This window comes from Polypterus senegalus, chromosome 10 (genome assembly GCF_016835505.1).
Source record: "Polypterus senegalus isolate Bchr_013 chromosome 10, ASM1683550v1, whole genome shotgun sequence".
In the NCBI taxonomy this organism is placed as follows: Eukaryota; Metazoa; Chordata; class Cladistia; order Polypteriformes; family Polypteridae; genus Polypterus; species Polypterus senegalus.
In genome coordinates, this window is record NC_053163.1 from 22,218,771 (window position 1) to 22,243,998 (window position 25,228).

The 25,228-nt window shown below is 35.0% G+C and overlaps 1 protein-coding gene across 1 annotated transcript in view; it reads left to right on the forward strand.

The window, feature by feature from the left end:
* Window positions 1–25,020, forward strand: part of xpnpep3 (X-prolyl aminopeptidase 3, mitochondrial) — a 56,409-nt gene extending 31,389 nt beyond the window's left edge. Inside the window, exons 2-10 of the mRNA XM_039765500.1 lie at window positions 3,112–3,234; window positions 3,728–4,135; window positions 4,224–4,426; window positions 6,799–6,861; window positions 7,385–7,498; window positions 13,671–13,756; window positions 14,619–14,802; window positions 15,905–16,025; window positions 21,989–25,020. Coding sequence (XP_039621434.1) covers window positions 3,112–3,234; window positions 3,728–4,135; window positions 4,224–4,426; window positions 6,799–6,861; window positions 7,385–7,498; window positions 13,671–13,756; window positions 14,619–14,802; window positions 15,905–16,025; window positions 21,989–22,149 — 1,463 coding nt within the window. The 3' untranslated portion in view covers window positions 22,150–25,020. The remainder of the gene's footprint in view (window positions 1–3,111; window positions 3,235–3,727; window positions 4,136–4,223; window positions 4,427–6,798; window positions 6,862–7,384; window positions 7,499–13,670; window positions 13,757–14,618; window positions 14,803–15,904; window positions 16,026–21,988) is intronic.
* Window positions 25,021–25,228: the final 208 nt, after the last annotated feature.

A 25,228-nucleotide genomic window follows, 5' to 3' on the forward strand; every position in this document is an offset into this window, starting at 1 on the left:
CTTGGAAAATTAGAATATCAATTAAGACCAATGCAAAAAAAGGATTTTTAGAAATGTTGACCAACTGAAAGGTATGAACATGAAAAGTATGAGCATGTACAGCACTCAACATTTAGTTTGGGCTCCTTTGGCCTGGATTACTGCAGCAATGCGGCGTGGCTGAAACCCATGTCTTGCATACATCTGTTAGTGGTGGTTCTTGAAGCACTGACTCCAGCTGCAGTCCACTCTTTGTGAATCTCCCCCACAGTTTTGAATGGGTTTTGTTTCACAATCCTCTCCAGGGTGCGGTTATCCCTATTGCTTGTACACTTTTTTCTACCACATCTTGTCCTTCCCTTCGCCTCTCTATTAATGTGCTTGGACACAGAGCTCTGTGAACAGCCAGCCTCTTTAGCAATGACCTTTTGTGTCTTGCCCTCCTTGTGCAAGGTGTCAATGGTCGTCTTTTGGACAACTGTCACGTCAGCAGTCTTCCCCATGATTGTGTAACCTACAAGACTAGACTGAGAGACCATTTAAAGGCTTTAGCAGGTGTTTTGAGTTAATTAGCTGATTAGAGTGTGGCACCAGGTGTCTTCAATATTGAACCTTTTCACAATATTCTAATTTTCCGAGATAATGAATTTGGGACTTTCATTAGTTGTCAGTTATAATCATCAAAATTATAAGAAATAAACATTTGAAATACATCAGTCTGTTTGTAATGAATGAATCTAATATACAAGTTTCACTTTATGAATGGAATTACTGAAATAAATCAACTTTGTCATGATATTCTAATTTTATGACCGGTACCTGTATGCATGATGCTGAAAATTCTGATAGATAACTGTCATTCATGATTTGTGGAAAGCTGCCAATTTTACCCGTAAATAACACAAATGGATGAAAACCACACTTTTAAACAGAAACAAATGAGTAGGCTAATCATCTGTGGATTATGGTAAACAGTTTAAGTTATTTTATCAAGGTGCTATTTGACAGACTCTAACAGGGTTGACACTGTATTGTTTCCACGCTGGGATGCAAAATGAGGCCTTAGTGGTTGTTGTGCCCTCCCTGCAACAGCATAAGGGAACCTTTCTGTTTTTACTGAGTGTTCCACATCATATGAGTAAAAGAAGATTTTCTTGGCATGGAAATAGACATTTGTTATTATTTAATGAAATGTATAAAGTGCTGGAGTAAATCAAGACTTATTTCTACATAAGCTTATCTTTTATTACTTGAGTAGTGTTATCTTGTCAAGCTTTCTTAGCAGGTTTAGGTAAAAGGATTATATTTTATAACCCTTAGAGATTTTGTTTCTGATGATCTGACTCCACTCATGCACTTACACAGTTGAACCTTGTTGCACTCTTCTTTGCTACACTCTAAAAAGATCTGCTATTTGCTGTCAAGAGACCAACTGGTTCTGATGTGCTGATTCAGGCATATGGTACCAATTCTGTGGACTCTGATAGAGTTGCAGTCAAATTGCCTCACAGGAAGTGTGCCGAAACACAAGGACTATGCCTTTCACCCAGAGAAAAAATTCAAATGGAGCTGAACAGGAACATGCTCACTACAGAGGAAGAGAGCAACACGAATTGTCTTGAATGGTAGACAATGCAAAAAAAAAAAATCTTCCTAGAGTAGGACAGCTTATAATACACTGGAGTCAACATTGTAACTGGCAAAGTTTGAATCAATGTAAACTTGACCTGGTGCAAAATGTATTTTCCTGTAGTATTTTTAGGTTTTAAGTATAATTTCATACAGTGCTGCTGCTTTGCAGTAAGGAGACTGTGGAAGATTGTGGGTTCGCTTCCCGGTTCCTCCCTGTGTGGATAGCGCTTTGAGTACTGAGAAAAGCGCTATATAAATGTAATGAATTATTATTCATTACAACTGTGTGCACTATGCATGCTTAAAATTCTTAAAGAATTTGACTTAAATCATTAATGGACATCAAATCAGCTGCATGTTTTGTATATTGTATGTCTTCTAGAGACATAAAATGTGACTTTTAACAATTTTTCCATTCATTACCAAAAAAACCTGAAAATGTCATCATAATATTGCAATTAAAGCAACCTAAAATAATTTGAAAATGGTTTTGTGACCATAGATCATATTCCTATTTCAGTTATGTTAGAAAAAAAGAAGTAATTTCATTACTGAATATTATTGAAAAAAGGCAAAACCACTATCACATTCAGCAGTATACTGATTTATTAAGAATTGGTCTCTGAGTTGTTGATCAAACAGCATTTGTTTAAAATTGTGTAATAATGCTTTTATAGCTGTACAATATTTCTTATCCACTTTGTTGGTGGTGGCATTGTAGATAAGCTTACGACATCTGAAAGAAAGAACGTAATTTTTTTAATGTTTTTTACCTTATTAGTGTCACATGTTTAAAACAAAAAACATGTTTTTCTGGCCCAGCATCTTGCGAGTATAATGGAGTAAGAGTGGTTGTAATGATCACTTCACATGTAGTGATTTAAAATTTTCAGATGTTTAAAGACGCCTTGTATGTTTTTTTTTCTTCTTCTAAAAATTGGTGATACACCTTTTAAGAGCCCTATATGCAAACACCTTTAGACAACACCATCTTCAATCAATAGGAATTAATCAGCTTTTCCCACTGAGAATTCACCATTAGCATTGCTTTATGCCTTTGGAACAGTTTGTACTGCATAGGATTATCTTGTGGTTTATATTTAATAAAAAGAACCTTAAAAATAACCAGGGATATACTTATTCAGGTAGATGTTTAGTTAACTGATGACAGTTGATAGTGAATTATTGAAACAGAGCTCCAAGTTTAAGCAGCATGCCTTGTGGATATGTGTTTTTTTTTTTTTTTAATACGAATTTCTAAGTAGAAATTTTAAGTTGCATGAGAGCTGAATGCTTACTATGTCAGAGAGAACACAGGGGAGTTCAAGTATGACAAGCTAGGCAAATTGCATTTCTATCAAAACTGTCAGTCTTTTCCGGACAGAGCTTTATTCTGAGACTTACTTTGCCAACTTAAACTAATTTCTTAACATTAATACATGTGAGACAAACTATTTTATTGTTTTAAGTTTGACATTTTTCATCCTGTGCCTCATATAGCTTGTGTATCATGTCTCAGAAGATGGCTTTATGTACAGACATGTACAGGAAGACAGAGGAAGCTGCCAAAACGTTATCTCGGTCAACCAAGCCCTCACACTCACCCCCATCTCCTCAGACCAGGTAATGTAGTTTAAGTGTGGAGGTTATTGGATGGATGTTTATTAATAAATAGGCAGCTGAAACCTAATTAATCAAACTATTCATAGCATTATCCAATTTAAGTCATAAACATGTCCTTTTCTTTCTCTGTTCACGCTCTATTGGTATAGATTTAAGTTTCCCTGCCTAAAATACACAATTAGACAGCACTGAGTCTTTTAAAATAACTTTAAAAGGGATCATTTTTGTGAACAATCTTTGGTGGGAAATAAGTTCAGAGCAACCTCTTAGATGAACTTCCATTCTCCACATTGGAGTTTAGTGAGTGTGGAATATGGTCCAAATTAAATAGTCTCAATTGGTCAGGGCATAACGTTCACCTATACATTGGAACCATCATAATGTTTTCTGTTCAGTGTTTGGAAAGAAAAATATTTCAGTCATCTTTTTTGCTACCTTCTTGCCTTAGTGTCATCATTTGCTTGTTTTCTGAAACTTTTTTTGTGTTCTCTAGGTGAAGTGACTCCAGGATTGAGCCAAACAGAGTATGAACTTCGTCGGCATAGACTAATGAGCTTAGTGGCAGCTCAGACTCAAGGCAGTTCTAGCACGGATAATGCCGTTGTCCTACTTTCTCACCCCACTGTATATATGACCAACGACATCCCCTTCCCTTTCCATCAGAACACAGACTTCCTGTACTTGAGTGGCTGCCTGGAGGAGGACTGCGCCCTTGTGCTGAAAAGTGTACCTGGGGTTGCCCTTCCAGCTCACAAAGCCTTGCTATTTGTACCTCGCCGAGACCCAACCAGGGAACTCTGGGATGGTCCACGTTCGGGAACTGATGGAGCAGTGGCACTGACAGGTGTAGATGACGCTTATCCTATTGATGAACTGGCCCGCTTTGTGCAAAACACAAAAGGTAGGAGGACAGTCAGCCGCAATACCTCAGTGACAGGCTTTTTCTGCAGATGTTGTTACCATGTTCCTCTGCTGTCTTTATGTTTCAGATGAAGGCTGCACCCTCTGGTATGACTATAATCATGTATCCCATCCACGATTACATCACGATGTAATGCTTTCCTTAGTGGAGGCAAAGAACAAGACATCTAATCGTGTCCGACCTGTCAGGTCACTGGTGCACAGCCTCCGGGTGATTAAGTCCCCTGCTGAAATTGAGATTATGAAGAATGCTGGAAAAATTACAGCACAGGTACAATATTATCAGTAGAGTACAATGGCAATAAAAAATGCATGTGTGTGTTCATAAATATTGATAGCTTTGCTCTTCATTTTCAAATAATCCACATATTACTCTAAAATAAGCTGATCTACTGCAAAAATAAGCTTGAAACTGATGAAACCAGGTTTTAACAATTTATTTTTTACTATTAATACAAACATTTGTTATTCAATTCAGAACTTAATATATTCTTTCAGATCAGGAAAAAAAATGACAATGAGAAAATTATTGACAGGCTAGACTTAATATGTGGTAGCACACCCTTTAGGAAGAATCACTGCAATCAGGTGCTTCCTATGGCAGTAAATGAACTTTGTGTTTCTCTCTACTGACCGTTTGGAGCAGACTGCTCCAGTTTTCCTAAATGAGAAGAATGCCTTCTCCCAACTGCAGTTTTCAGTTCTTTCCACAAAATTCAATATGATTTATATCTAAACTCATTACTAGCCCCTTCAGAACAGACTAGCGTTTTGTCTTTAACCATTCCTGTGTCCTTTTTGAAGTGTGTTTCTGTCCTGCTAGAAGACCCATGATCTTCCATTGAGACCCAACTTTCTGACACTGTATCCAATATTGAGCTCCAAAGTGCTCTGGTAATCTGCTCATTTCATGATGCCAGCTACAGGCTCAATGCAGTCAATTCCAGGGGGAGAAAAGCAACCCATAAAAAAAGGCAAACTTCCTCTTTGTTTAGCTGTAGGGGTGGTGTTCTTTTCATTTTGTTTTCTATAAACCTACAGATATTTTGCTTTACCGAAAAAATTCTGATTTGGTCTCCTCTGTTCACAGGACATTCTCCTAGAATGATTTTTGGCTTGCTCAGATGTGTTTTTTGTTAACATAAGCTGGACTTTCTTATTTTTCTCTGTCTTACTGTGTCTTCTACTATAGAGCCCATTTTTATGGGGGTTGGAGATGAATAGAGTGAGTTGTGTGTTAAAGGTTAGATTGAATCTGTTTGATAGTTGATTTGAGGCTCTTTTACAAAAAAAAAAATTCTGCAAGCTTTGCTTATTTTTTACTAGTGTCAATGTCCAGGGAGATGGGATACAGTACCATGGGCCTTCGATGTCTTGATAACTTTATATGTGGTGAACACAGAACTTTAAGGTCTCTGAAGATGGACTTATAGTCTTAAAAGTGTCTATTTTGTTATAATTGTTTTATCTTGCCTCCTGAGGAAATGTTCTGCTCTTATTTCTTTTCATCAAATTTTGAGTAGTAAACACAGAAATAAAACAGCAGAATCAGAAACAACATGTCTTGTTTCAGACTGGTTGTATGTGTGGTTCTTAAATTGCAGGTGACTACAACTACTCACAGGTGAGTTTACTTACAGATGAATGGAGAATAACTTACTTGGAATCTAGATAATTCTTAGAACTGCCAGTAATTTTGTTCAGTACATTTTAAGATTTCTTTGTGGATTTTTTTTCAACTTTTACGTTCTTCCACAGCAAACAAAAGAAAAACATAATAAATTCCAAAGAATCTTTAATTTAAGTGGTTTTCTAAAACAACTGGTGCATAATTTGAAAAAAGTGCAAATGGGATAATATTTTTGGCTATGGCTTAAAGAAATACTCCACTTAAAAATGATTTTTTTAATATGTTACTTGCAGCATGTACGCTATAGTGGTGGCAGAGGAAAATTTTTAATCTCATGCTTTTGTGGAGAAATTATATACTTAAGGTTGAAACTCAGTGGAACATTGCAGTGACCAGAATGGGGCTAGAGCAAACAATGTCAAAAACACATATGTGAAAAAGGGAGAAAAAAAAAAATCTTGCATAACATTTGAACTGAAGACAGGATTAACAGGAAAAACAGTAACTGCTTATAATATTTTGTCAAATAATACACAAGCATGTTTTGACCATACGAATGGATGACGAACATGTGGATTATGAGGCATGAGTTTTATGAGAATTATTTTTCTTTTCTCCAAGGACATTTTCCAGAAGTAGTCACCACTGGGTTCTGTTGAGTTTGAATCTTCAATATTTAATTTCTCCACAAAAGCATAACATTAGGAATTTTTCTTACAAAGTACATGGGGTAACATAAAAAATGTCATTGTTGGGTGTAGTATTCGTTGAAATTATTTGTATTTATCCACATTGTCGTGAACAGAGTAACATATGCAGGTATTAAAAGTAGTTCCCCACAACTCAATTACTGTATATTACCATATGTTACCTTGAATATTTGTGTTTTTGGAATTTGAGAGTTTATTTCTCTTTCCTTCTCTATAATGAGGCACAATGTCATCTGAACAACAAGGAAGAAGTGAAATAACCAAAGTTTAGGACACCTCACAGAGCTCAGGTTTATGTTTTAGGCTTTCATGAACACCATGATGACTTCTAGAAGTCTGAAGAATGAATCGTTACTGTATGCCAAGGTAAGTCTGTCACTTTGTAAATCTGCAGATTGGACTATTGTCTTTTCTTAAACGCGATTGGACTTATTTCCAGAAGTATATGTATCCCAGAGCCCATCACCTTCCTTGCCTGTTTCCCAGAGCCCATCGTGAGCCTGACTTGTGCCCCAGAACACATTGCAGGCCCAGCCTGCCTCCCTGAGACCCTCCTGCACCCTTCTTGCCTCCCAGAGGCAGTTACATGCAATGTGTATCTCAGTGGATTAATCTCATGAATGTGTTCACCTCTCAGCTCTGTTGGATGAGTGTTTGTCTCTGTTTCTGTCTATTAATATCGAACCAATAAGATTGCCTGAATCTCATCGATTGAAGCTTCCTCTTAATGAGTCCGATTGTTAGAATCTGTCTCTTCCAAGTATCTGTCTGTCTGGACTCCTGTCTTATTGTGTCAGTTTGTCTTAACTATGCAAATGGAAACCTGTACCATAGTTATGACTTAAGTATCAGATGTCCTCCATAACCCTGTTTTCTGTTTCTTTTTCAGTTTGACTATGAGTGCCGCATCCATGGAGCTAATTTCCTGGCATATCCTCCTGTCATTGCTGGGGGCAATCGTTCTAACACTCTGCACTATGTGAGCAACAATCAGATGTTGAAGGTAGCCCATACATCATTGTTTAGCTCTGAAGTTGTCTCTCTTTTGAAGATGTCAAGCTCAGTTTTCATCTTTCTAACGTTGTGTTTCTTTTTCTGAAGATCGTAAGTGTAGTTTCTAAATTAGGTAAGATGAAATCCTTGACTCGGCAAAATCCTTACAGGGAGAGACAATACAATACAATACAATTTATTTTTGCATAGCCCAAAATCACACAAGGAGTGCCGCAATGGGCTTTAACAGGCCCTGCCTCTTGACAGCCCCCCAGCCTTGACTCTCTAAGAAGACAAGGAAAAACTCCCAAAAAAAAACCTAGTAGGGAAAAAAATAAGGCAGTTCAAAGAGAGACCCCTTTCCAGGTAGGTTGGGCGTGCAGTGGGTGTCAAAAAGAAGGGGGTCAATACAATACAATACACAGAACAGAACAGAACAAATCCTCAATACAGTATCAAAATAAAAATTTAGAAGTACGTAGCAGAATTTAACAGTGGATGACATCACATAATATGATTTGGATTTGTTTAGAGTCCTGGAGACCTCATCCATTAAGCTGCCTCCCCTATTTGGCCATTCTACAGCTGAAACAGTGCTGAGCCAGCCAATCTGATGAAAGGACCTCTCTTTCCCATGATTCCAGCGATCCTCCATCAGGGATGACTTAACCATAGGCAGGCACAACAACTTGGCAGGTGGGCCATGGCACCAAGTGCCACATTTGAGTACCGAGAAACAGAATAAGTGAGGGTTAGTATCAAATTATAACTGTTATGTTACTTATGTTTTAGTGTTAATGACTGACAGCAGAGATGCACTATGTACAGCTCTAGTCAGGATATGCTAAACTAAAGTAGTGAGTCTTCAGCCGGGATTTAAAAGCTGAGACCGAAGGGGCATCTCTTATAGTAGCAGGCAGACCATTCCACAGTTTAGAAGCCCTGTAACTAAAAGCTCGACCTCCCACTGTTATTTTATTAACATGTGAACAAAAGATTAAGATGTGAACAAAATTCAGGTTTGGGTGGATATTTGATAAATGACAATAATGGAAAAAGAATGTATGCTTTTGTACATAGGAGGCAAAAATATTTTATATAATTACACTGGTGGGGTTTAATTGGATTAGTCTAAGTAGACTCATCACTGTTCTTAACCAGACATTGCTTACAAGCAAGTAAAAAAATTAGTAAATAATAAGGTTATATAACATACTGGACAGATGCAAGTCAAGAGAGGCTATATATGCCTAATCTGTAAGATTCATCCTATAAGACGTTGGTATTTATATTCCAAGAGAATGTAACTAGAGAGGATGGCGTTGTGACATCTCTGTACATAAACTATGCACCAAAGTATATAAAAAAAATATATTTATTTTAAGACAAGGAATAAACAGAGAGAGAAAACTCAAAGTAACAAAGGAAAAAAGCAGGGCAAAACCTTGCTAACCTCTTAGCTTTATTTTGTGGCAATTGTCCTATCGCTATGGCTGAGTGGCTAACCCACTAGATCATTACAAAAGTCCAAGCAAAGCACTCTGCTTTCCTATCTGACTTGATATATTGAGCTCTTGCTTTCACCCTTAAGTCTGTACTTTAGCTGCCCCATATCCTGGCTATGTTGGGCTATCTGGCACAAGCCAACTTAAAATTATGCTCTGCAGTAAATTCTAGTATCAGAGGTGGCTTTTCTTTTGGCCATAGAGAAACTAGCCCAGATGCTTGTCCTTGTAGTCCCAGGTGTACCTGCAAATGGAACCTTACTTAAGTATCCCTTAAAAAGCTTTGATCCACTGGCAGATTTGGACAGTTTGCCTTTAAAGGGCAACATGATCTGAATGCTGCTATCTAATGGGATAGAGAGTTATATTTGATGTCATAACAATTTTCCAATCATTGTAACTTTGAACTTGTGTATCCTTCACTGATCAGTAAAATGCTCTGATATCTTGGCATTGCCCACAGAGTTCCTCTGTATGTGTGGGATGCTTGAATTTCAGTGTCCTGAGAGAATCTCCACAACTTTTGCCACATTTCTTTATTTTCTCTGAGTTATGAGAAAATATAGACAGGGTTGAACCCTTTCAACTTGAATAAGGAGACATTAAGGAGTTGAATTATTATTAGAATTACTTGTACTTTATCAATAGTAGTCTGAAAACTGAGGTTTTTTTAAGCTATTAAGTTGGAAACTCAGTGTTTTCTCTTTTTACTTTTTCATCTGATAACCATCTTATAAATATTTATCCTTCCCTTTTTTTGTTAATTAGTTGTGTTTACTAGGCGTGTTTACAGTATAAAACTGGATATGGCTCAAATTCAGCCAGATGGAATTGTTCTAAATAGGTTAGATATTTAAGCTCTTGTGATTCACATCACAATTTTCTTTCTGTCAAAGTGTTGTTGATGTGGATTATTCTCATTCAGGAGAATTAAATCAGCTCAGAGTATGACATGCCTTTAGTCCAGTAATACTGCTTCCCTCTGCACAGCTTCAGGTGATGCTTTGTGTTTTTTGGTCGTGTGGTGACTATAACTGAATGTAGTAGTCAAGATGCCAGCTCACTACTCCCATCATGTAGTCGTAAGGATAATGTCCTTTGATTTAGATTCCACAGTTCTAATAATATAACTAAACATTTTGTTTGCATTTTTAATTGCTTCTTTACATTGCTTAGACAGGGAAATGTGCGTACATTTAAAACAACTCTGACCCATGTGTACGCAACATTTTAGAGAAACAAGGAAATAATGACACCCTTGATCAAGCAGGGAAATGCAGTCAAACCAACTAAAGGATAGCAAGGTACACAAATGAGAGAGTCTATGTCTAAAGCTATGCATTTGTCTTGATAAAAAGTTAGTCGACTGATCGGAGACTGCCCAGCACACATCATTTAAAAAAGGAGCACTGTATTCACAGCTACAAGGTGTAAGAAGCCAAGAGAGAGAGAAGCATTTGGGCAAAAAAGACAAGGCACACTAAACTTCCTTCCATGTGTTCCAGAGGATCAGATCTTGATAGAATTTGGAGAAATCACCTTCTCCATCCAGTCAACAGGCATAAAACCATAAGGACGTGTATGTTGATTCTGAGAAATATTGTTTGTTTGTTTCTTTGTGATTACAATAAAGCCAGCGGATGTGTTAACATAGTCCTTATTGTTGTGTACTGGCATTGCCTTAAGTAAAACTAATAACTTGTGTTATGGATAAATATTTCGATATTATATTATAAGTTACTCCTTCTAACATCAGTAGTAAGACTAGGTAATGTTTTATTAACTCGGCAGTATTGGTCACAAAGCACTTTCAGGGTGTGTAACACACATCCTCACACAGGAGCCGTGGGGGCTAGGTAGGTTAAAGGAGGTGAATTGTAAATGAAGGAAAACGCAGTCACTCAGAAACTTCATGACTAGCCGAGGACTAATCCATTTAACCAGCTGAAAAAACAAAGCCATGAAAGGACCATTGAAAAGATGGTCATTGAAACAATTAATGTTTCCAGTAGTAATTCTTTAGATGAGATTTAAGGAAATATAATTTACAAATGTTGTGCATTTTTCTTTAGGAGATAAACAAGATACGTCTTTGTTAGCATGGTTTGATGATTTGTGTTGCTCGTTATTGTCTTGTGTCTGTATATACTTGCAAACTGTATATCCATCTTCTGTTATCTTTGTGTTATGAATAAACTGTTAGTTTGTTTTACTACAGTAAACGTGTTTGGGTTACTTGTTGAAAAATAGGTTATTGCCACGTCCAAACAACAAACATGAAAGCGAAAGTTGATTTGTATAGATTTTTGCCAATTATATGTTTTTCCTTTAATAAATTGAACAGATCTTTTCATATTTCTTGTGTCCTGGCTGGAGCATGAAACACATCTCCCACACTTTATAACTGATACTTCTTGGATAGTCTCCTTCTCTTCAGGGGCTTCATTTATAAAGCTTTGCATGGGTTTGAGCATGAAATATGTGCATTCCAAAAATAATAATAAATATATAATCTGGCATATACACATTTCCATGCAATTTACTGTCATAAATCACAATTACCTTGTAAATAGGTGTACATGAATGTGCCTCAACCACCACCCTGTAACATCCATATATGGACCACGCTAATCAACCTCATACATACACAGTCATAATGCTGCAGAAATTATTGGCCAGTAGAATAGCCTCCCACGTGACACATTGAGACACCTGCACCTGCATTCAAGAGTATCTGGCTGTGCTTTGCAGGTGACAGCACAAAATCATACATGGCATTATATTGCCTCTCCTCTGTGCTCTGGGAGGCTGGGACATAAGGCGCCAGCATCTGAGCGGTTAGCCACTATTACTTGGACATGTAATGACGTGAGGTCACTAAAATCTTTGTTCGGAAAACACCCCAGTACTCAGATATTCCTAGGAAATGAAAGACACACCACTGTTATGTTTTTTGTTGAAAGTAGAGTAAATTATTATGCAGGCTAAGAGGGGGTTCCCAAAAGTTTTCATTTGACTGTATTTTGACTAAAATGAAAATGGCTGTGGAGAGAAAAAAAATCTCTACTCTCTCATAATCACATTTTGCATCGTTTATATACACTATGTACTTGAAGCCAGGCTCCTTGTGATCTAATAGATATTCCATTGAAGTGTACTGATACTGTGTAGAGCAGGGGTCCCTAACTCCGGTCCTGAAGGGCCCCAGTGGCTGCGGGTCTTCATACTAACCCTTTTCTTAATTAGTGACCGGTTTCTGCTGCTTTTGAATTCATTTTAATTGACTTGTTTTTTAAGATTTATTCCCCTGAACTTCTTCATCGTTCCTCTGAATTGCTTTTTTTCTTTCCTTAAATGGCACCCAAACAGAAATGAAATGTGAAGTGACGGAGCCATCAGAAGACCAGCTAAGTCAGGGTCTGAAACTCCAACCAGTTGCTTTAATTAAGCTCTGATTCTTGTTGTTAATTAAACTTGCTCTTTAATTCCATGACTTGTTGCTACTCTCATTGTGCAATAGCAGACATTTCCAAAACTGTTTAAATTTCTCTTTTCTAATAGTTCTGTTAAAATGTTTTGGGGACATGAAGGTCTCAGGAATGTTGATTAGCTCATCTTTCTTTATTTTCAGATATTGTATGATCAGCAATGTTGGTCGTGTTTTGCTGGTCTTGTTTTGGTTCATTTTGTATCTCATTATTGTTTGGCTTCTAATTAAGGAAAAAGAAACAATTAAGGGGTCAGAGTCTTCAAGAGCAAGCCAAATAAACTTAATTCAAAAGAAGTTAATTAGGAAAACAGGCTACTAATTTGAAAAGAGTTTGAATGAAAACCTGCAGCCACTGGGGCCCTCTAGGCCTGGAGTTGGGGACGCCTGGTGTATAATGTTCCCAGGTTCAGAATGTCATCAAATAGAGACTTTAACTTCCATTTGTTTTATTTTAAGTAGTACTGCCTACATTGATATTTTGATTAAGCATAAATTTGCATAGGTAAGTGGCTGAGCAACATGGCGTAAAGTTGCTTTTTGAGAGTTGGGCATTTTATTCACTGCATCCAAATTGGGACCTTTGACTTTCATAATAAAACCTTGAAGGTTTACATTTAAAATTTTTCCACATAGACATTCTCAATGTTAGAAAATGAATGTGAAAGTTTTAATTATAAGTGAACTTTTCCTTTAAATGTACATACAGTGTGAGCCTAATTGATAAGAATCATGTGATAACTCAAACCTCAGGTCTTTCTGGTAAAAAAGGTGCAATTAGTCACAAGCACATAATCTGTTTACAAGAAAATATTAGATTTATATTTAATCTGGAAATGAAGTTTAGCAGGAGTTTGCAAAGGTAGGCATTGAATCTGCAGTCTACAACTTTTGGGAAATTGCCTGTGATACTTAACAATTCTAAAGTTTATTTCCTCAATTTGTCCTGTTTATGAATCATGCAAAAGACTCTCTGTGTCACAGTTCATGTAAAAGACACATTGGTAGTGGCATTATGTTACCTAGCCTCCGGTAGTGCACATATAAATATTGGATTATAAAGGGTAACTCTATGACCTTGGAGTGTTAGGCCAAAAAAGTGATAATTTTGGAAGGTTATGCTGAATTTATGTAGGTACTGTAGATCAATTCTATTTTTGACTGTTAATGATCTTTGTGTTGATCTGAAGGATGATGAAATGGTCCTACTGGATGGAGGGTGTGAACTTTCTGGTTATGTGAGTGACATCACACGGACATGGCCAGTGAATGGCAGGTGAGATAAAAAGTTGTAGCATGGCTTTGTAGAAGTAGAAAAACCTATAGTAGTTCATTTACAATTTCATTTAAATATTCTTTGGTGTTTACTGTGAGATTTTTACTACTGGTACTTTTATCTCCAGGACTCTTTTAATACCACTATGTAATACACTTGAACATTTATAAGATGTAATTACATTTCTAAAATGGCAATCAAAAATACATCTTTGGCCCTTAATTTGGAGAAGTTGATACAATTGCTCTCACTTTTCCATGGTTCCTTTTTAATCACCATAAACAACTAGATTTGGGAATTAATAAATTCTCTTCATTCATTAAGACTCATTAATTTGACATGTTACCCTCAAATGACACATATAATCTATATGACCACACTGCTGATTTGTGGTCCGTTTTGGCAGTTGCCTAACCTGTAATATAAAGTTAGACAACTTCCAAAACTCCAACTGTAATAGGCATGTTTGTGAGTTATATAGCATTTGTCGCTTGTGTTTGGTGCATATATGTGTGCATATGTTGTACAGACTATGTTGTACAGACTTGTGAATTCTTTTGCAAGTGCTGATCTGCATATACATTTGCTAATGCTGTTATACATTTTATTTTGAATTTCATTGCACATGAGCAGAGCTTCGTTGTCATTTAACTACTTGTTATAACCCTCTGTTTATATTGAGGGGTGACCATGAATCTGAAATGTTTGGTCCAGTATCACCATATTGAACATTAAGATTGCCATCTGCAGCTGTGTTCAGTTTTTTTTATTATAATTTGCCCTCTCTCTTTGTCACAAATACTATAGTTTTTTTTTTGCTTTTTTATTATTTTTAATCATGTGCTACCTGTTTGGCCATTAGGTTTTCACTTCCACAAGCTGAATTGTACCAGGCCGTGCTGGATGTACAAAAGGCCTGCCTAGGTCTTTGTTCCCCAGGGGTCAGTCTGGATAATATCTACAGTCTTATGCAAACATTGATTGGACAGAAGCTGAAGGAGCTTGGCATTGTGGGGAAGAAGTCTAAAGACCACGACATATACAGGGTATTACTACTGATTTTTAATATACCGCAAATAGTTTAAAGCATTACTACACTGGAAAAAATATTGTAGAGCAAGTAGAACTGAGACATATTAAATGATTTTGGAAAGAAGTTCTCCTTGTCCCTTCTGCCTAAAGACCATAAGAAAAGGAGGAATTGAAACAGGAATAGGCAACTCCGGCCATATATTCTCACATACTAAACAGTTTTACAAACTGATAACTGGAAAAGAGAAACCGCCTGTTTCACCCTCTGAATCAGGCTGGTCATTGAGGGTTAGCCTGTGTGCTCTATAGCCTTACTATTGCCTCTCCTGATTTGAGCAACATTACATTACTAAAGTGTTCATCACATTTAGCTCAGAATATCGTTTGGTCTTCTTATAGCCCCTAGATAATATTAACGTTAAAACAAGTCCTGCTTCACCATTGCCTCTACTGTAAGTCATTCTCATTTGGAACTGTTATAAACTCAGAATGTATTGTATTATTCTTCATCTTATGGAAAAAGATGATCTGCTGTGGCAACCCCTAATGGGAGCAGCCGAAAGAAGAAGATTGGATTATTTGTCTTCTCAGCACTATAACTGTTGATTTGTATTATTTGAATTTGTTCCCTTTTATAGATATAGATCTAAATAGTTTAGGTATATAAATCTAAATAGTTTGTATGTGTAGGGTAAAGTACTGTAGAATATCTAATATTTGCCCCAAGAAGAACATTACCAAAAGTAACTGGCAAATGCTGCTTTTTTATGTTAATTTCATGCCCATCTTTTAATATTCCTTACAATTCAAAGAGTTTCAGTAGTGTCTCATGAACTGATAACTTGATGCCTTTTAAATTCTGTACTTATTCTTTAGTTATGCTGTATGGAGTTAGTGTCGCATTATTTAATTTTTGTTTAGGATAAAAATGTTGTGTTTTTTTTTATTATTGTCCAAATGTAACAATTTGAAATATTTTTCTAAAGTGTTTCTTTGCTTTACCCTCTTTTAAAGGAGCAATTTTATAAAAACAATTATATCATATTGTAAAACCTTTCAATCTCAAATGGATTTGGATAGTGCATTACAAAACACTCTTTGTTTTCCCATCTTCAGGCTGCACGCCAATATTGTCCTCACCATGTGGGCCACTACCTGGGGATGGATGTCCATGATACCCCAGAAGTCTCAAGATCTCAGACTCTACGCCCTGGCATGGTAATCACTATTGAACCAGGTACCTACTGCAGATGTGTCAAGATGAATGTGAAATCACAGGCTGCTTTTCTGGAATACTAATTTAAAAAAAATTACTTTGGTGGTTGGGTGCTTCTGAGAATAGAAAATGAAAATAGTTATCTGGGGATGAGCAGGCTGATCTATTCCTTACTGGTTTTATTTGACATCAGAATTAAGAAGATGGAGTGTAAATAATCTGCTTCGATTAAAATCCAAATATTTCTTAAAACTGGAAATATTAAACTTATTCAATGCAACTCATTCATTTCTTGAAACTGCAGTTCTCAGATTGTTGTTTTCCAGCAAAACTGAAATGGCGTAAGGCCTTCAAAGAAAGCAAAAAGAGTACCAAAATTATTCAAAATGTTCATTAGAGTGGGAGGAAACTGGTAAACCTTGACTGGTCACGAAAAGGCACAAAAGGAGGGCCTTAAAATAGGCAGCTGTTAGGCAAAGCAATTCATAAACACAATCCAGCAGAGAAGTCAAAACACAGATTTTAAATGTCAAGAACATTCCTCAGCCTTTACAAGGTTGAGGGCAGACTCTTGATGGAAATGGACAGCTGACCCTACAACTTGGGATACTACCCACAAAATACATGGAACATGGTAACACCAGAATGGAAACATAGAAATAATATTATACACAAAACTAATTAAAACACAGAATAAAAAAATAGAAGTAGCATAGATAAATAGAACTTTATTTGACCTAAAGGGGAAATTTGACTTTTTACAGAATATCCCTAAATAAATAAATACATATATAGATAATTAGATAAAAAAAGAAAAATTGAAAAGAAAGAAGCAAAAACTACTGACTTGGCAGTCCCAGTCCCAGTGAGGCATTATTCAGGCATATTGCTGTTTGTATAAAGGAGACCAATTAATATTTCTTTACACACTTTTGCTGAATAATTTGTTAGCTGAAAGTATTCTGTTAGAGTGTCAGAAAGAGGATTGTTCATAATAGCACCCTGTTATGTTTTAATTCTCTCCTTTGCTACACGAGTGTGTCCAATAACTGAACCTGCCCTTCTGATTAGCTTGTTAATTCAGTGGGCCTCTCTTGAAATTGATGTTAATATGTTATTATTAACCCATAGATGAAGGAATCAGCAATGAACAAAACAGATATAAAACAGGAATTGAAATGGGCTAAAAAGTAACACAGATGTTTCCATACACCTAGTGATGTAAAGAAAGGAACACCAACATATTTTCAATTACAAAAATGAATATTGTATGTATAAGGCTCACTCCAAGCCTGTATTCAATGAAGAGTGCTGTGCAGGAAATGTAAAATAATACATATATGAAGACAAATGTTGTATGGTGTGACAACAAACAAAAGTAAAATATTGTGAAATATTATAAAATTCTCTTAGAGAACCGAGAGCATTCAATATTAACTATTATAATTAAAAAATAAAGTAAAATTATAGGTAATAAAAAAAATCAATTTGCTCATAAAAGGTAAATGGTGCTAGAGTTTAAAATGATACAGGTCATTCTGCCTCAGACTCTTGCTTGCATCTTACAGTGTAAGTTTATTAATAGTGCTGCTTTTATGCATATTATAAGATGCAGACCTGACACAGTGGTTTTAAGACCCCTGTCTAAGGTCATGAGTGTTCAGTGACTTTTATTTACAGTATGTGTATGTAGTTGTATGGGCAACTTAAACAGTTGCTTGGGTAACAATTTGTTAGTAGATGCTTTATATGCTAAAAAAGTGCCCTCTTTATTTGATTGCTACAGTATATTTGTTTGTCTCAGTTGCAAAAAAAATGCAAGTAAATGCATCTAGCATTTATGGTTTAATTAAATTAAAAAATGTATAGAAGAATGCATAAAATTTGATTGTATTTATTTAACGGTCAATTGATATGAGCAGATCTATCCTACCTTGGTTAAATTCATGAGCAGGGCATTTTAAATAAGTTAATTATAATATCTAGTTTCCCAACATGAAATGCTAGCTTTGCATCACCAAAGCCTGGACCTGTTTGTGTTTTCTACTATCTTCATATAGCTTCTCTCTTCATGTCTGCATTTCCTACCTGGCTTTATATGAGAGGGAGAGAGAGAATAACAATGTGGCATTTAGGTGAACAAAATATACTCTCAAACCGACTTTGTATAAGTCAGGATTGCAGAAGGTTGAATCCTGCTCTGGTAGCCTTGTGATGGTCTGGTGCCTTGTCCAGGGTTACTTTCAGCCTCGTGCTAAATTTGAATTACACAGGTTGGAAAGACTTATGTAATTTGCAGATTTTTATAGGCTTATTTTTGCTGTTTTTTTTTAAAAGCTTGATATAATATGTTAAATAGCTAGTTTTGATTACTTAGATAAAATACAACTCTGTTTTTGTGATTCTAATATTTGGTATTTGGTATATCCCATATACTCTGAGGTTTTACTCAAGGTAAAGGAGGGCGGTCTAAATCAAAATGCTGGAGGATATCAAAAGGGGAAAAGATTAGAGAAACTTAACAACCATTCACAATGATCACAATTATAGTCGTATACTGAATTTTAATAACATCCACCTCTTTTTTTTTTTTTTTTTTAATTTAATTTTTTTTTTGCATAGCGCTCTTCACTTAATCTTCTTTAGTCTTCATTATTATACTTTTTGTTTACAGTCACTGTGTGACCAAGAATTCTAAACAGTCTTGAGCTTTTGTACAGAAAATTTGACAGTGCCTTACTGTAATTGGTGCACAGGCAGAGGCAATTGTATCTTTGGGACAGAGATTTCTTTTTAACTTGAACTTAGAGCTACTAGAGCACAACATATCTATATGCATTTGCAAATATTATATTTCAACTTTCAACTTTATGTAAGAAACCAGATGACATAATTTGTGTGTTTTGTTTTTTGATTATATGAGTACTACAAGAAAAAATGGGGAAGTTAAGTTGTATTCCAGGAACATCTAAAATCTTTTAAAGCATTTGAATACTGTTACATCACTCTGTATTTGCCAGTAATAGTAGAACATCTCTTATATTAACAGATGGCTAATTTTAGAGTTTGGGGGCCCAATAGCAAAGTATTTTGCACCCCACAATTGAGTAATTTAACTTAAAAATAAAGAATGATGTTTATTTTGTCATTAGGCAGTAGCTATTAAGTTTTGTAAAGTGCAGGAATAAACTTCTAAAGAGGTGGTACAAAATAAAGCCTAGAAATCAATGTAAGTGCTTAGAAACTTGTGATAAATGGTTGTAATTTACACTTTTATTAATGATTTTTAAAATTATTATCTTAATTACTATATAATTAATATAAATTAACTACAGAGAGGTTTGTTATGTTGTTTTTCCTCGGCTTATATTCATTTGTTTTATTTTTGTTATTGTCAGGTCTGAGTTATTTTTCATGACATGATGCTATTTCTCTTGGATTTATTAGATTGTTCAATGTTTGTATTCTGTCCCTTTTAAATCTGAGTCTTTTTTGTACGTGCTGTGGTTAGTACCCCAAGAGATGGGACCACAGAGATGTCACCACTCTTGAGACCTCTGTCTGTTTATTTAAGAGCCAGGAAAGAGGATCTCAGGTGTGTTGCATTTTAGTTTTAAATGTCTTTGTAAGTACTGTTTTGATCATCCTTTGGCTTTGTTTATTGATTTTTGGCAGTGGATTGTGTACTGGGTTGTATTAGCCTACAGTTGCCTTTTAGGCAACTCCTTTTTTCCTCTTTTTGAACTTTTTGTTTAATTTTCGTTTTTTGAATAAATATTGTCATTTATAAATATTCCTGTTGTGAACACATTCTCTTCAAGCCAGAGCTTTATTACAGTTTCTGGCATCTAAGACATTTTGGGACTTCAAGTATATTTTTGAACTTCTGAAGCCAAAACCACTTTTAGACCCTTGTAGGCCAGAGCAAGTCAGTGGATTTTGGAGTCAAGCTGCTTGGAGTGAGATCTATTCTTGGTAGGCTAGGAAATGTCCATACTGGTCTTCTGTGGCCTTTCTGTGGACTTGCATCCTTTTCATCATGTCTTAGACTCCAAAACATAACAAATAGTAAATTCTACCAGATATATATTAATGAACTTACTTTTCTGTTTTCCATATTAAGAAACAACATAATTTTGCAATATTACTAAGATGGAAAAGGCAAATTATAGATTGTGTGAAACTGAGTTGACCAGCTTTTTTAGATCATTATCAGAGGTGTTGCCACACTAGTTCCTCAGTTAGTGCGTTGTCAATCCACCTGTGTAATTTTAGCTCATTCAATAAATGTTCACCTTTGAAAAGCATTTCATTAATGACATAATAGAAGTAATGTATTTTGGTTTTATTGATAAATTACAAATGAGTGTCATCTAGGTTCAGTAAAAAATGTTTAATGACAACTCCAAATTGCAACATAGCAATACTGAATCCTGAAAGAAATCATGTCTGACTGCTGACAGATATGAGGTAGTACTGTCATCAGGCTTCAGTTCATAGTGAGAAGTATTTATTAATCTATGAACCTGAGTCTGACAGTTATAACTGAATTCTCAAGGCCTTAGAATTAAACACTATCAAATGCTACATATGGGATTTCTGGAATATCATTTAATAAGACTTAAGTCTACTGCTGTGGTATGATTGTGGTAAAATAAAAAAAAACATACTGAAACTGCAATCATTTTTCCCCTTTAGCAACAATAAAGACAATATTATTATGTGCTGTAAGGGGTGATGAACATTAGAATGCTTTTCATAAGTGATGTGTTTCACATTACTTGGAAGGAACTCTTGCCTTGCGGAAAATCTTTTAAATGAGTTTATTTGAACAGATTGGTTCAGATGACCTCATACTTTCTTCTATTGTCCAATTTATTGTAATTACAATAGGAAAGCATTTAGATATGAGGCAAAATAAACTGAAGTCAACACCACCAGCATAATTAAAGGTTAGGTTTTGTATTTTTATAAGTCAGCTTTTTCTTCACGATGATGGTATGTATTCCTTTGCCACTTAAAATAGCATTCTAAAGTCAAGCATATTTTATAAATTCTGAAGTATAAATAGCCTGCTATTGCATTTTATAATGGAGGTAATGGGTACGGGGGTCCCACTGTGGAGAAAGAAGCCTTAACACTTAACTAATATGTCCATTATGAAGTAGCAAAGGTTTCAATAATATAATAACAATAATATAAAACACAAGAACAGGCTAATTATTTTTAAAATGTATAAAATATGCTTCAGTTTAAAACAAAATTGTATGTATTAGTTTTAATATATACACTGTGATGGTAAAGTAATAACTTCGACTTGAAAAATATCAGATTTATCCTTTGACCGCCTGGCCCCTCCAACTCTATCACTTAAAATTGTCTTTAAATTAATCTTTTTAATAATAAGAGATTAAAATAATATTAGTGCCAGTAGGAGGAGTGTCAGTGTTTAATAGTTACATTTATGCATACTGTAGAAGACATCAGCTGTTGACAGGATGAAATTCTATATGCAAGTAAAAAGTTTTTTTTTAAATATTAGAATCTTGAATTAGAAAAGTTTACTGTTAGAGAAATGAAAGTCAATAATTGTGAGGGAAGCCGTATTTTATTTAACAACACACCAAAACACTTTGAGGTACAGTATATCACCAGCCAGAAAACAAGCATCATCGTATGTAGTACTTATGGGTCAAAGAAGGTAAAATTCATAAATGTTAAGTTCTTATATGTTAAACACATTTTTGGATTAATTTGCATTTATTTTGAAAGTAACTTTGCACACTGTGTGATATATGCAACTTAAGTAATTACAATGCTAGAAATGAAAGTTAGTTATAAAATTTGTTGAGTGTATATTTTTTTATAATTTATGTGATATCCTACATCAATGTAAGAATGAAATACGTACCACATTTACAGATATGCTTAGAACAGAATAACTTGCTGAATTTAAATCACCCATATTATTTTTTATTTTTCAGGCATCTACATTCCAGAGGATGATGGGAGTAGTCCAGCACGCTACCAGGGTCTAGGGGTTCGTATTGAGGATGACGTAGTGATTACAGAGAGTGGGCCACCTTTGGTGTTGTCTTGTGATGCACCTAAAGAGATTCAGGACATTGAGAGTATTTGTCAGTAGTGACAAAATAAAGTATCTTCACATGAATTCACCTGAAAGGGTTCAGCATGTTTGAAATATTGAGACACTGAGACCCAAGGGATTCCTGGAGATACCTGTCTTGCTCTTCTTGTGAACAGGTGTAGGCAGGAGAGCCAAAAATTACGGCAATTATTGTTACATTTTTGAATGGTACAAATCATTAAGATCATTTTTGGTTCAGTTTCAATACTCTCCCAAGACTTTGACATCAGGGTAGATTAGTAGTGATCTTTGATTGATTAAGGTGTCATATAAACTATCTATAAAGAGGTGAAAACTGAGGGAGATAGCTGAGCATCAGTGCAATTAAGAATCGAATGTGTTTTTATAATTCATAAAGACATACTCTAGGTCAGTTCAGGTCACTATCAAATGGGCTTCAATAAAAAAACATAACATTCTGCATCGGGTCATGCATAACATTATTCGTAATGGAATGATTTTCCTTAATTTACTAATATGACAGGATTCAAAGGTTATATTTTTTGAGTAATGTCATTTAAAAAAATGCTGCCACATTTCACCTGGGTATCTGGAGAGACAGGTGAAAGTTCATTAGTAGGTTAGTATATTAAATTACAGGTCTGATCATATTGCCACCAGATCAGATTTTTGGATTCTTTTGGTGCTGATTTGCACTTTCATCTTTGTTAAAACTGGAAGATCTGCATTAATTGCAGATTAAAATAATAACATTTTGTGAAAGAACAATTAACCAGTATACATGTCATCCTATATATTAAAAAGTACACAATTCTAAAATGACATTCGAAATTTAATATTTTGATGTTACCTCATTAAGTATACATCTTTTCACTTTGGATATTGCACTACAGTGACCGTTAATTTAACAGTGTTGCATCTGTCTAAAACTAATACATCATCATAGTATCTTTCTTTAAATTCTGCTTGAACTATGGTATAAAATAGTTTAGAGTCTTGAATCATCATGAATCACTGTGAAAAGTTTCTTTTAGGTCAATGTAAACTATAGTGTCCTCCAGAATTATTGCCACCTTTACTAAAGATGAGCAAAAATGCTGTGAAAGGTGTTATTATTCTTATGCTTCATCTTTCATCCAAAGTATGAGAGAACTTTACCCACAAAGACAAAATTTTTAAAGAAAAAAAAAAAAATTTTCCTCAACAAGCACATTTATTGGCACTCCCACGTTTAATATTTTGTGCACCATCCCTTTGTCATGATAACAGAATTGAATCTTTTCTTATACTGCTGGATGAAATGTTGGAATACACAAAATGGGAGCTGAAGCCATTCCCCCGTGCAATTTTTTTTTTTCAAAAGAAAGGTGCTCTCAGAACAACCCCTCAAGTCTTCAAGGGGTTTAGGTCAGGAGATTTGGATGGAAATTGCAAAAGACAAACTCTGTTCTCAGTTAATCATTTTTGTGTTTGAGCCATTTTCCTGCTGATATTTGATGGAGTCAGTGATATCTTGTGTCCTAACAAGATTTCCAGCTCATTTGAATTAAAAAACTAAACTGCAACATCACAGATCCACCACCATACATAAGAGTGGATATTGTTTCATCTAACCAGTAGAATCAGGTTCCCCTCAAAAAACCAATAATATTTAGCAAACTCCAAGCGCTTGCAATTTCGATTTGATGTCAACTAAGGTTTTATTTTTCTGACAACTCTGTTGAATAGTTTGTTGGCATTAAGGTGAAGTGTGATTGTAGTTTTAGAGATCTGGTGACCCTGGGATCAGTTGATTGCTACTGTTGCCTGAGTATGATGAAGGAGAAAGTTGTATTTCTTGAAACATTCTCTTTACTGTTGTTTTTTTTTTTGTTTTTTTTTAACATATGTTAGCTACTTCTTCCAAGCAGGGTTATCGTAACTCCAGTTCTTTGAGACTTCTGAATGATGGAAATGGGTATTTTTAGACATGTAGCATTTTTTTAGCCACTGGCTGATTTATAATACAACCTTTTTTCTTACTTCATTAGTTTACTCTCTGGTCTTACCCATGTTGATGGGTTTGAATAAGGATTGACCAGTGACTTACCTCCTATGTATACTGCAGGAAAACAGGAAGTTTAAATTGCCACTTAAGAGTTCCTAAAGACTCTGGGGTGGATAAAATATTAATCGGAACATATCTTAATTAGATTTTGTTATTGAGAATTTCTGTGGGTGCATATACTTTTTTTAGGAGAAAAGTATCATTTTTGTTTTAAAATTAAGATTTAAGTATAAAATCAAGCTATTAAAAATTAAAACATTTCTTCACAGCCTTTTTGCCCATCTTTACCAAGAATGCTAATAGCATTTATGTATATATAATGCAGATGCCTACTTTGTACAGGAGGCCTGTACAATAATAGGCTTATTTTGTAATTTGTTATTTTTTCGATAATATAATGACTTGAGTCACTTATACACATTTTATACTGGAACTGTAAACTGTTGAACATGAACAATCTTCAGTTGAGAGAATGTCCTTATTAGCTTCCCAGCCTATGGGAAAGGATGATTTAAATGATCTTGGATTTCTTGGATGTGGGCTCAGTGAAAATATGCAGTGTGATGATAACTTACTGAGAATGTAATATTCATGATTTTTTAAAATCTTATATATTTTAGATTGGTTACATATACACATATATATATTTATATATATATATTTTTTTTAATTTACAGATTTGTTGTAAAATAGGAAGATATTTTTGTCAGCCAGAAAATAAAGAAATAATGTAGTTTCTATGTAAATGTATTTTTTATTAGAATTAGAAATGTTGGCCAAATTAACTACATGCATTTGAAAAATAAGCACAGAAGCATGTTAGAAAACCAGCAATAAAAGTTGGATAATCATGGATGTAAACTGATGCCTGTTTAGAATGATGAATTTACTTTTAAAGTTGACTAGACGTATTCAGACATTTCAGGCCCTACTTTTTAAGAACAAAGTTTACTTTGTTACTACAATGGCAATAATTTAGGTTCACTTATAATGCATAGGGAAGCCAGCACAGTATATTACAAAATATCATTGAAGTAATATTTAATTATTATTTCTATTATACTGTAG